Raw genomic sequence first — 13955 nt, 5'->3', positions numbered from 1 at the left:
TTGGTATACATGCTTCTAAGGTATAAAAAAATTTGCAGCTATATTCATTGTTTACCTTGTCTGTGGTAGCCGCTAAAGTTCGACGGTTTTTATAAGCTCGGCGATTTTTACTTATTTAAAAAAATGGATCAAAGAATTTGTATTAAATTTTACATAAAAAATGAAATGAAGTGTAACGAAGTAAGTGAAATGCTAACAAAGGCATATGGTTAAACATGCTATAAAAAAAAACAAGTGTTTATGAGTGGTATAAGCGTTTCCAAGTTGGCCGTGAAGACGTTGAAGATGATAACATCAAGAACCGGTGAAAACGTATAAAAATGACAGAAATGGTTATGAACAACCGACGAATCATAATCAGAAAAGTTACTGCTGAAGTTGATATACCAATTGGCTCATACCATGACATTTTTTCAAGCGTTTTGGGTATGAAACGCCTGTCAGCAAAAATTGTTCGTCCCAGTGGAGGCTTTCTAGTTCGCCAAAAGGATCGACAAGTGCGTCGAACGTGAAGGTTATGCTCACTGTGTTCTTGTATTTTAATGGCATACTGCACCATGAATTTTTGCCACAAGATTAAATGATCAATAAAGAGTACTATCTACAAATTTAACTCCATTTGCCTGAAGCAATCCGAAAAAAAGACCGGATTTGTGAAAAAACAACTCATGGCTTTTGCATCACGATAATGCTCCAGTTCACATTGCATTACTTGTTCGTGAATTTTTGGCCAAAAATAATACTGTAATGTTGCCCCAGCCTTCATATTCGCAAAGCATGGCTCTATGTGAGAACAGGAAGACAACATTAATGTAGACCAATAAATAATTTTTTTTTTTTTGAAAAAACGAAAATTCCGGGTATTTTTTGAACACACCTTGTAAATTTTAGACTAAGGTTAACAATTTGTAGTTGAAGTTGTTTACTTTCGAAAAACGTATTTCTGAGATTTAAAAAGAAGCAGTTTTAAACGTTTTAGAATATTTGTAATGTGGAAGTTTAAAATCAGCATTTTTTAGGCATATTTTAAACGCCTCATATTGTAACAATTTATAATTTGCTTATAGGGGATTGAAAGGGGAGACTGAACAATTAATGGACTTGGAGATAGGGTAAGCAAGTAAATTGAAACGTTTGCGAACGGCCACTAGTGTTATGGTTGGATAGCTGAGTGGTGGATAAGGATTCTTTTATTAGGGGAGGATTGGGAGGACTAACTACAAAAAAGAAATCAAAAAATAACTTACAAAGATGTCCTGGACAACACTACACAAGAAGATTCCTAAACTATTTATAATAGGACGTTTAATGCTAGATACGCCTCTCGTACAGCGTTTTCCGTTCTCCCAACAATATTGATATCCTCAGTATAAGCCAGGATTTGCACTGATTTATTTTATATTGAACCAGTGGTTGTGATTGGTGACATATGTATTACTTTTTCCAGAGCCAGATTGAACAGTATACAGGAGAGAGGGTCTCCCTGGCGCAGCCCGTTATTTGTTTTAAAAGGTTCAGACAGTTCCCCCTCAATTCGTATTATACATTCAACTTTTTCAAGAGTTAGTTTTGTAAAATTTACCAACTGATTTGGTATTTCTAGCTTTTTCATTGCTTTGAACATTTCTCTTGTATTCAGAGTCGTAGGCTGCTTTGTAGTCTATAAATATGTGATGAGTATCAATGCCATATTCCAGTGTTTTTTCCAAAATTTGTTTCAGGGTTACAATCTGATGAATTGTCAATTTACCACCTCTGAAACCAACCTGGTAATTTCCTACTATCTGTTCCGTATATGGTGCTATACGTGTAATTCCTCTGTGGTCAGAGCATTCAAAGATATCTCCTTTTTTTGTGTATGGTGCAAAGTATTCCAATATTCCAATCATTGGGGAGGAATATCCGTGTCCATATTTCTTTTATAAGATGATGTTATGCCATTATGGTATTATGGCCAACTTCTTTATATAGTTCAGCTGGGAGATTATCTATTCCGGGTGATTTGTTTCTGCCTAGTTTTTTTAACTGCATCTTTAACTTCAAGAATCGTTGGTGGTTTCTCTTCCCTCTCGTCGGTTCCCCTTACCACATCTCTTCCGTCTTCCAGGTTTTCTTCTTCTTCCTCTATATTAAATGCCTGGTTAAAGTATTCCATCCATCTATTCAATACATCTTTACTTGTTGCTAATAGCTCACCATTCTGACTTCTGCATTGATTTGTGGTTGCCTTGAATTATTTTCTGTTGATGTTAACCTACTTATAGAATGCTCTGAATTCTTTCTCTCTGTTGAGGTTTCTATATATTTAAGTTCCTAATTTAGGTGGTTTCGTTTCATGTTGTAAGTTTTGGAAACTCATTAGGTTGCAAAAGTATGCAACGAAGAAGTCCTGCGAAGAATCAACATTGACAGAACTGATTTTAACAATCAAACTAAGGACAATATTATTCTTGGAAAAATTATTCAGAATATCTAAATAGAGAGACGAGTTTGTTATTGTAATCGCTAACCACCAATAATGGCACGTGCAGATTAAGTGAAAGTGAGAGAAAAATACTATTGGTATTGGTAGTTTATTAAACGAAGAGTTTAAAAAAAATTGATTCAACCAAAGCAATAGTAATGATCAAAATAACAAAGGAAAATGTTGCTGAAAAAAAAAGGTAAACCAGTTGAACTAGACAATGCTTCTGTCGAATTCATGGAATAAATAAGAAGAAGCAGCAATGAGCCTAAACGTCCATACAAAGTTGGCATTCTTGTAGACAATAATACGAATAAATCTGTTATTGGTTGCACCCTCTATTCTCGAAAAAATTATGATGATTCGATTACAAATTTTTATTTAATACGGAGTTTATGACCCGAAACTAATTTGTTGTGGATTCCCCACAGAAATGTCCAACAAAAAATTAAACAAATCATTTTTCTTTTGTTCACAATACAATTGTTTGTATAATACATTTATAATAACTATAAACGGCACACGAAGGTATCAATTGTAAAACCATGGCTCAACAATTAACCTGTTTGGTTATTTTTGTATCGCTGTTTGTGAAAAGTTTACAAGACTGTGAATATGTTGAAAAAGCTTTTAAGTGTAAGGGAGGTGATGATAAATCGTTAATGTTTGATTTTAATTCGAAGAATGCAAATGGTGTACAAGTGGAAGAACTGGTATTTTCAAAATTGCCGTTGTCGTCAGTAGAACACTTTCTAACAGCTCTTCCAGACGATGTCAAAGACAGTACAAAAATCATTAGAATCAATGAATGTGAAGTAAGTGAAATATCAGAAGACATTAAAGACAATTATAGGAATCTACAAGCCTTAGATCTAAGTAGAAATAATATTAACAGCTTAGATGTCGTTACAAAACTTTCAGAGGATTTGAAGGAACTATATCTAAGTAATAATAAAATATCAGCAGTTACTGATGATCTTAAACAATTACAAAAATTAGAAGTGATCGATCTCAGCTATTGTAAACTAACCAATGTCGATTTTACTGTATTTAAAGACAATTTAAATCTTACATTAGTCAACGTATCTCACAATGATATCGTGACTTCAGACTCTCAAGAATACATAAAAAATATCAAATGTGTCGACCTCAGCTACAATAAAATCTCCAAATATACCAACATACCCTCATTATGCCTGGACTTAAGTTACACAGATATGCCTGGACATTACTGGTACAACATTTCAGAACAAAATAAAACAGTTTACATAGATAAATTCTACTTCTCTGGCAACAGTAAGTTGAAGTTGTGGGCTACTAATGTTAAAAATGATTCGTTACCAATAGAGATCAAATATTTTAATTTATCTTACTTCCAAGGAGATCTAACTGAGCTCGATTTAAAGAAAATTAAAGTAAGGAACCTTCTTACTTTACAACATACCCATATTGGTAATTTAGATAGATCCAAGTATGATTTTCAGCCGTTGTTCTTCGAAGAAGGTAGCAATGCTACATTTGATCTATCATATTGTTCAATCAGTGACATTTCTAGTGACTATTTTCAAAATTATAACTTAGGCAGGCTCAATTTGTGTCACAATAATTTCACAATCTTAAAGAACAGTGTTTTTAAAGACGCTTATATCGTCCAGCTGGATTTGTGTAGTTCTGGTATTAAAGATATCGAAGAAAACGCTTTTTTAAACTTACACGTAGCTACCTTAAATTTGTCCAACAACGAAATAAGCAACTTGAAGTTTTTAAATAGCATAAACACCGTGCGGTACGTTGATTTGTCGAAAAATTCCATCAGAAGTATCTACTCCAGAGATTTGGCATCTCTAAAAGATCTAAGAAAGATTAACCTTGGAGATAACAGCATCTTAGTAATAGAGCAAAACAGTTTTGCTTTGGATAATATAAACAGCGTAGACTTAAGCAACAATAAGTTGAGGGAAATAAAAAATGGCACTTTTGTGAATATTACAACATTGCAAGAAGTTTATCTGGAAGGTAATAGTATTGAGAGCATCGAAAATGACTCGTTTGAGTATTTGCCTTCCCTACAGACTGTCAATTTGGGCGATACTGATATCTATGTCATCAAACAAAAAGCGTTTTCCAATGTTCGAAGTTCGAACTTTAATCAAATCTATCTGAAAAACAATGAAGTCAATGATTTACATTTAGTTTGTAAAATATTTAAATAAAAATGTATTAGTTGGTAACCGAAATCCTTTTTTTATTTATTTCTTCTTTTGATAAATAAAACACATTTGTACTATTCACGATGATCATATAATGATCATAATGATACAACAATGATTCCGCCTAATCAGATATGCAACTCTAAATACAAACAATAAAAAACTATTTAACTGTTACAGAAAACTCGTAGGTACTTTCCTCTTTCAAAAAATCAAACTCGTTTTTTATAAACCTCTACCCACTTTGCTCTATTCTTTCACTAAGTTGATAAATATCTCAAAGATTCGTTTCTCCTTGCTCCAGATCGCCCTAGTGTTAAGTATTGAGTTCAAAATGAACTTCTGGCATTAACTCTAGTTTTTCTCTTTCTTTTTGTAACCTTTTAATTTTAAGAAAAAATCGTTCTGTTATTTTGCTTATTTGTGGATCATATTGACATGAGCTTCTTTCCATCGATTAGTGGAGAGTTTATATCTTAGCATTGCGTTTATTATGTTTGTTAAACAAACGACTTCTTTCACTAGCCGTGTTATTTCACTGGACTTTATTTCGTTCGGTAGTGATGCTTTCCTTGGTGAGCTGTTCAGGTTCAATTTGCTTACCTCTTTGAAAGACGTGGCTGTCAACAGTGTTTACTATTCTTTTTTAGTCGTTTTGTCGTACGTTTATTTGAAGAAAACAAACAATGTCTTCTAGTTGGTGGTTATTTAGGCCACATTAACAATTTTTAATGTTGAAAATGACCTTTTTTTATTAAAGTGAACAGTGTTTGTAAAACCAATGCCTTTATTAATACGTGTGTAGACGATGTGCAGCAGAATAATGCATCAGTCTTATAGTCGGTTCGCTATATTTACGCGGGTTTCGGATTAACAAAATTATGCTAATGACTCATTGATAACCAGTTGCAGTAAACGACTTCCCAGAAAATTAGGTAAAAACTGCATTAATGGTCATATTTTAAAATACATTAAAATAACATTAGGGTAGGTATAAATTTGTTACAATATTGCAGTTGAATTGATTCTTTGCCAGTGTTGACATTGTATGTTTGGTGGAAATATTTAAAAATGCCTAGACGTGTGTTAGATGTAGATAGTCTAATTTGTAGTGTACATAAGTATTTTACGGATGAAAAAGAAAATGGCGGTCCTTTAAAATCGGTAATGTCTGTTCAACAACACGTATGTGATGCTCTAGGAATTAGTGAAACCAAACTAAGAGGAGTATTACAAAATCGCAATAATGAACGGCCGAAAGAAGATCACCGAAAAACTCGCCTATCATTGAAAACGGAAGATATTCCAGATGGAAAAAAATTTGAAATTCGTGATACCATTTATCGAATGCGAGCCAACAAGGAACATGTAACCTTAAATACAATTCTCTCGGAATTAAAAGATAGAAAATTTGACGAAATTGGCAGAACAAGTCTATGGCAAGTGATACATAATTTGGGTTTCAAATTTCAAAAGGAGGATAACAGAAAAGCCCTTTGTGAAAGATGTTCTGTTGTGAATAAAAGAATTAACTTTCTAAGAAAATATTCTAAATTAAAAGAAGAAAGGGCAAATTTTATATATTTAGACGAAACATGGATATTTTCTAGGGGTACAACCAAGAGAATATGGCAAGATGATAACGTAAAGTCTATCAAACATACTGATGGAGAAGGGAAGCGACACATAATTTTACATGCAGGAGGGAAATCGGGTTTTATAGAAGGTGCTGATTTAATATTTTCATCTAAATCAAAATCAAGTGACTATCACGATAATATGAACACAGAAATGTTTGTAAAATGGTTACATGAAAAACTTCTCCCAGGTTTAAGTGAGCCCAGCGTAATTATTTTAGACGATGCACCTTACCATTCTGAAGTATTAAACAAAAGTCCAACGAATTCTTGGACTGTTAATAAAATTAAAGAATGGTTGACAAAGGAACATATACCATTTACACAACATATTTTAAAATCAGAATTATTACGCTTTGTTGTGGATCAGATTAGTGAAAGTTACGGTCATCAAGTTTTACGTCTGCCACCGTATCATTGCCAGTTTAATCCCATCGAATATATATGGGGAATAGCAAAACAATATTATGACAACCATATTGGGCCTAACGGTTATAGCGACGAAGCAGTTCGGGAAACTTGGCGAAAGGCACTTTCAATTGTAACTCCAGAAGTGTGGTGCAACTGTATATTCAAGTGCGAGAAACTAATAGAAGATTGGTGGACTCGTGAAAATAAAATAAACGAAATAAGTCCAATCATAATAACAATTAATGGTGATGACAGTGATGATGATGACGATTATGATATTTTTGATGATAATGACTGATTTTCATTTTTGTTGGCAAGTTAAATTTTTTTATTTTTCATTAGAAATTCTCTCCATGGAACAAATATACATAGACCATATTTTCTGTGTGAAGTGTAATATAAAATTATTATTATTAGGTTTATATTAGCCACATTAGACTCCATTAATGAAGTAATTCTCCTTATTATACTGTCAATTATATAAAAGATTTTCCATTATTATTTAATTAAAAAAAGTTATGGATTATTTTTCATTTCATTTGACCAGTTGATATTTCCCCAGAGAGCAGGTAATTAAAACTGGGTACTTACAATAAAAATTTTAATCCGAAACCCGCGTAAATATAGCGAACCGACTTTACGTATTCTTACAAGGGTTCTTATCTGTGTACGTTCTAGGGTCCACTAAATAAGACAGTGACATAGTGTATTTCCAATAATTTGCTATAAATATGATGGAAACAAACTATAGGTTGGTATAAATAAAAATGACACATTGTACTTCATTTATTACGAAACAGCAGCACAATAAAATAACATTTAATCATAAAGTGATTATAATTTGCTAAAATTAATCCTATGACCGGGTACTCTAGATCAGATTAGTTCAACGCGTGTACTAATTTCACTGGACTACCAATTTTACCCCTTTTGATCACATGCGGTATGGTTTTTGGTACCATCCTAAAAAAACCACAATTAAAAAAACTATAAATAATTAATTACAAAAAAATGTACCGCTAGGAATAAATCACAATAATAAAATCTTTATTTGACGTTTTGGCATTAAGATCGAAAAACCTTCTCAAATATTATTTTTTAATTGAAGATACTATCTTGTTTTATTTATAACGGTGTTGTTGTTTTTTACGTTTAAAACCAAATCAAAAATTTCTTTTACTTGTTTTTAGAAACAATTTTCCTCACTTATCAATACTTTCAAAGAACACTTTACCAAGGTTAAAGGATTTAACCGCGTCGAACTTGAGTACACTGAGCTTTAGACTTACTCTCTGAAGTCCTCATCAGAGCTTCCGGGATCTCAGTCTCTTCCCAGCCTCCTTAGCCCCCAGATCACTTCACCCGGAAACTCTGATGAAGACTCCACAGAGGACGTCGAAAGCTCGGTGTATTCAAATTCGACGCCGTGGATTTCTGTCAGAGAAAACGTAACTTTAAAGTGGACTCGTTGGAGAAGAAATCATCTGTGATTGTCACTTTTAATGTGGGTCTTACAGAAGGCAATTCAACTGTGAGCAATTAGCTAACTCCACTATTTTCTATAATATCTTATAAGTACACTAATTTGGGCCGGAGAGGCTAATATTTGTACCTGTTAAGTTTATTTCTGGGATATTTAGTATGCCTAAAGTAAAGCAAATAGTGTTTAGTCGGCAGGTTTATTTTTTGAACCATGCCGCAAGAGAAACTACACTCGCGATCATAAAATCCGGGTCATCTTGAAAATTTTAAGTTTCTTAAATATTTTTGCCTCTGGTGCAGTAATAACCTTTTTTGCCTAATGTATTTTTTATTTGTCATCAATGTTTGTTTTGAAAGAAAAAAAATGGTTTTTTATCGTTTTTATTGAAAAAAACACAAAACAAATCAAATTGTTGATAAAACAGACATACGAAAAAAAAAATGGAAAATACAGAACGTGGTAAAAAATCAGTGAAATTTCAATGACTAATATCGTGTATTGCCTCCCCTTGCTCTAATAACCTCTTGCAGACGACGGGCATACTCTCAATTTTTCTCCGGATTACATGTTGTGGTATGTTATTCCACTCTCTCACTAACAGATCCATAAGCTCCTGCGCGTTGTTAGGAGGAGGTGTATGGGTTTGAATACGTTTTTTCAAATCGTCCCAGAGATGTTCGATGGGATTCAGGTCCAGAGACCTAGATGGCCAGGGTACCCTCGTAATTCCAACTTCGTCCAAGTATTACATACTGATCCTGGCAACGTGCGGTGGCACGTTGACCTGAATAAAAACGGCGTTTTCTCCAAGCCCTGCCATGTTGGTCATAACATGTTCTTCCGGAATCTCCGTAATGTACCTTCGTGCAGTTAGGGACCCATTTTCGATGAAGGGTAATTCTGTGTGGAAGTCGGAAGATATACCTCCCCAAGTCATGACCGAGCCTCCACCAAATGGCATTCTTGGAGCAATGCAAGCTTGTGAAAATCGTTCACCGGTTCTCCTCCAAACTCTTACACGTCCATCGGATCCAGTTAGGCAGAAACGGGATTCATGTGAGAATAACACTGCTACAATCGTTAATTCCCAATGCGCGTATTTTCGAGTAAAAGCTAGTCGTGCAACTCGAGGCACCCAGCGAAGTGGCGGTCCTCTAGCCATTACCCGAGAAGATAGTCAAGAAGAACGAAGGCTTCTTCTGACTGTTGCAACACTAAAATTGCAATTTCGTACTTCCTCTAGACGATTTTGATGCATAACCGCAGTTGAGGTCCGGTTTCGTAAAGCCAGAAACACAAGGAAACGGTCATCTAGTGCCGTGGTCGTTCTTCTTCGTCCAGAACCAGGTCGCCTGGTTAGCAAACTTGCCTACTGAAAACGTTGAACCACTCGTTGAACCGTAGAATAGCTTACGCCGACAGTTCTTGCGACTTGCCGTTGAGTGTGACCGTCTTCTACAAGTGCAACAATTTGTGCCGTTTCAACAACAGTCAAAGGCATTTTTGTCAAAAGATAAACACTAATAATGGCACTAATAAACACTAATGGTGGCAATAATAAACGTTTGTCCGTTGCATTTGAACAGAAAGTCGAAGCACAAACGAGACATTTAAAACAAGCGGAGTTACAGGTAGCGTTCATTTTGGGAAGTTGCACTTTACCGCGAAATCGACACTATTAGAATTCTTTGTTACAAAGGAAACCGCAACAATTCTCAGAAACATGCATTAGTTTGTATTTGTGTTATTATTATTTACGATAAAGCTCGTTAAAAATGAAATATCGGTGATTTTCAAGGTGACCCGGATTTTATGATCGCGAGTGTATTTCAAGCTTTATTGGCTTCAAGTTCCATTCAGTTCACAGTTGGTTTGTGAACTAACTTTTATGCAGCACAACATGCTACCTAAAGTTAAAGTCAAGATTAACGTGATTTATGTCCATTTTTGTCATTTTCTATAATGTAGTTAGCTCTTATACGAAGTCCTTTTTCCTTGTGAAAAATGAACTGTTTTATTTGTTCTTTTAGGTATTTCTCTGTTATACGCTGCAATCGTTTATTCAACTATTTTAAGCGCTAGTTTCTCTTGATTTGAGATGGTCAAAATAAAAATATTAAGTAATACTTACGTAATACAGTCTATAATAGGGCAAACGGAAAGACACATTGTGCAACCGGTGCAGTCGTCATTGACACGGGGAATGTGAGTTTCTGGGTCGAAATGTATAGCTTGATAGCCAGAGTCGTTGCAAGCCATGTAACATTTTCCGCAATTGATACACATATCCTAAAACAAAAAAAACTAACAAAAACGAACAAAAAAACTAAGGTTAACAAAAAACATTACATAATAGTAGCTGAACTAATATGATTGTGACTAAATATGTGTTTAATACTAGAAATATCTGTTTAAAAAACTTGGACACATACAAAAATTTTGAGTAACGATTTTGCCTTCAAAAGTGTGTCAACAGATCATATAAATATAAAAAAAAAATCGGTTGCCTGTAAAGTCGGTTTTACGGGCGAAGATTTTACGTGACAAAGTCTTTTTCTCGGTAGAATATTTATTGATATGAATATTATTAAATTGCACAATAGGAACAAGGAATTGCCGCTATAAACTCAGTTTCTCAACTTTTGTGTCAATCTAACAATTAATCAATCAATCATAGTTTACGATAATGAAATATTAGTGTACAATTATTTACCTTTATTGTTGTAGTTGTTGTAAATGACGAATCTACTCTCGAATTGAAGACAAATCTCACGATCTCACGATTAAGGTCTTACATCTTACGATTTTTAAATTTTTTTTAAATTTCAAGTGTTTCTAATAAAATGCATGGGAGGAAATCAGCTTTTTTTAGATTGTCACCTTGAAATATCCATAAATTGACTGTATTTTTGTATCAAAGTGGGCTACTCCAATTAACTCAATTAATATACACAAAATAATATAAACAAAGCTTAAAAGGTTCTTTATACTTTGAAAGTGGTTTATAAACAACTGAATTGTAATGTATATTTTACCGCCTTTAATAAATATGAAGTATAGACTAAATTTTGTGTAAAGAACAAACATTCAACAGACCTAATAGTAAAAACATATTGATTTAAGTGTGAATTTGAGATAATGTGCTGACAAAATGTTAAATCCTAAGAAAACAAAATTATGTTTTTATGTATATTCATTATACTTAATACTCTTGGGTAAAATACCTCATATCATATATGTCTTTAGACACAGTTAATAATTTTCATTGAAGTTTAAACTATAAAGAATGTTTACAATCATTGCTCAATATTAAATGGATAAATCCATAGCAATATTATAAAAGAATATAGGTCCCTAGGTAATTTCCTAAAATTATATCTGATACTGGTGGTTCCCCCTAAAATAGGACACTGTAAGCACTCCACATTTTCACTACAGACACAGCTGACGATACTTTCAACGATTTTCAACTTTAGCGATTCAACGCGCCTAATTCTCTAGTGCCGCGCGCAGCGGACCGATCATGTTTGAGTGGGAGAGAGACGCAAGGCATTCGCCGGCCGGCGGGCCTCTCTCTCTCGTTCGGTGACTCACTGGAACAGACGTGAGCGGGCGTTACACTTTTTCTTAAATGACTCCGAGCCACAACCTAATTTAAGACGTTGTCACGTCAAAAACAATATGAAGGGTGAAGAGAAAACTTAAAGACCCTAATTCTAGCAGAATCATTTCTCTTATGAACCATACAGATATATTAATATATATATAGCAGCTAACCACGTAAGAATCGACTTAAATTCTCTTAAATACCATGAAAACGAGATTTAAAATGTTTTTAAAAAGTATAATGAAGTACTTACGTCGTCAATTAATGCAACAACTTGCTCTTTATTGTTTAACAACTTGTAATCCCCAATTTTCGGTAAAGCTCGTCCAATTATATCCTTGACGCCCTTTACGGTAAATCCATTGGTTCCATTCTGTAAACCATTAGCAAGATCTGTTTTGGCTTCGTCTTCATGATTTAGTAGTTGTTCATCCTTATATTTGGATTCCTTGTAGAGTTTGCTAAGTATCTCTGTCCTCTCCTTTTGATAGTTGCCAAAGTGTGGTAATTTCTAAGCAAAAATAGTTACGGTAAAAAAAAACAATAAAACTGCAGCATAAAGTTTACCTTTCCATTTCCATCATAAACTGGCACAACGTTTTTTCCTTTCTGGTGTTTGTACGTAGGTGGACTCTGTCCTTGCCACCCGTTTAGCTTTCCATCTAAGTACAACAGAGCTTTAAGGCCGGTGCAGTAGTCGTCGATAAGAGTAAAGTCCTGGTTTTGAACTGCACTACAGATCTGCACTGCAGACGCTCCACATTGCAAGTATTGCAATGTTGTTTCTGCAGACTCTGCACCTCCAACACCTACAGAAACATAATAAGTAAGCATCATCAGATTACTAGGTGAACAGTCATAGCAGGGGCTTTACAAACAATATTTTTCCGGAAAGCCATTACTCAAACAAAATTATAAAGATGTGCTATGGATTTACTTTTTAATTTAATAGCAGAGGGTGTATCGTCAATAATAATAAATTTATATTTACCCAATATCGCCAAATCTGGTATTTTATCTGCTATTGCGGACACGGCTCTAAGTCCTACAGGTCTAGTCGCATTACCACTGACGCCACCATACGTAGTTCTTTTATCTACACCAACTGCTGGCCATGCAGTACCATCTGGATTAATGTGCATTAAACCAGATATAGTATTGATAGCTGAGACACCCCAAGCTCCTCCTAAATTAAAAGAAGCATATTGTTATGTTATTTTATTTTATTTTTACACAGATTTGAATTAATTTACAGTCTTCTACACTAACACTAAAAACACAAATAATTTATATAATTTTATATACTTCATGGAACGAATATACTAATGGCCAAAAAAATACAACACTTTATATGCGGTTGTTTCTTTGGATCAAAAGTATTTCTTTGTAAGTCTTATCTAAAAATGTATATGTGGTAAAGTCTTTACCTCGCTATCTTTTCTTTAACTGAAGTTTTTTTCTTCTTTTTTTTCACAAAAACAAAAAAGTCAGTTCTTTAGTTTATTTGTAATTTTTCATTTTGGCTTGGTTTTGATTTACCCTATAAATTTATAATGCCAACTGTTCGCGGTCGTTGACAATTTCGTTATTCAAGCGATTTCGAAAAAGGACGCATTGCAAGGCCGTGATTTGCTCCATTTTAGACTGCTTGCTCTCAGAAATAGACAAGACAGTGTACATTAAGTAAGAGCCGATTTAGTTGAGCTACCGGAAAGAAAGTCTTAAGAATGATGCAGAGCTGGAATGGTCAATGGAATTTTGTCTGCTTCAGTGATGAATCTATGTTTTGTTTGGGTGGCTCTGATGGGTGTTTGGGTAAGACATTTTCGAGGTGAGAGACGAAATATAAACTTGGCTGTTGAGCGTCATACAGCAAGACAATTAAGCATTATGGTATGGGGTGCTAAAAGTTTGAGAAGCAGACCAGCTCTAGTTCTTATTAACGGCACTCTAACAGCTCCACGATATACTGGTGAAGTACTGCAACAGGTTTTACATCCTTACCTACAAACATTTCTTCTTCTTCATAACTTTTACATCCCAAATGCGATATTTCAACAGGATAATGCAGGACCTCACATTGCTAGTGAAATCATGGAGTTCATACAAGAATCTGGTATATAGACTTTAGAGTGGGCATCAA

General features: G+C 34.3%; 2 protein-coding genes across 2 annotated transcripts in view; one reads left to right on the top strand and one right to left on the bottom strand.

Moving 5' to 3' along the window:
• Positions 1-2948: 2948 nt before the first annotated feature.
• Positions 2949-4694, top strand: LOC140438551 (uncharacterized). The gene has a single exon (XM_072528209.1). It carries the CDS (start codon positions 3010-3012, stop codon positions 4675-4677), a length of 1668 nt encoding a protein of 555 aa, XP_072384310.1. The 5' UTR covers positions 2949-3009; the 3' UTR covers positions 4678-4694.
• Positions 4695-7493: 2799 nt separating this feature from the next.
• The window catches only part of su(r) (dihydropyrimidine dehydrogenase su(r)), a 31805-nt gene continuing 25343 nt past the window's right edge, over positions 7494-13955 (bottom strand). Inside the window, exons 13-17 of the mRNA XM_072530852.1 lie at positions 12804-12998; positions 12380-12621; positions 12066-12323; positions 10337-10494; positions 7494-7685 (exon numbers count right to left, since the gene is read on the bottom strand). Of these exons, the coding sequence (XP_072386953.1) occupies positions 7604-7685; positions 10337-10494; positions 12066-12323; positions 12380-12621; positions 12804-12998 (935 nt within the window). The 3' untranslated portion in view covers positions 7494-7603. The remainder of the gene's footprint in view (positions 7686-10336; positions 10495-12065; positions 12324-12379; positions 12622-12803; positions 12999-13955) is intronic.

This window comes from Diabrotica undecimpunctata, chromosome 4, assembly GCF_040954645.1.
Source record: "Diabrotica undecimpunctata isolate CICGRU chromosome 4, icDiaUnde3, whole genome shotgun sequence".
In the NCBI taxonomy this organism is placed as follows: Eukaryota; Metazoa; Arthropoda; class Insecta; order Coleoptera; family Chrysomelidae; genus Diabrotica; species Diabrotica undecimpunctata.
Note: the sequence above shows the minus strand (reverse complement) of the source record. Positions and strands in the feature narration are given on the sequence as shown.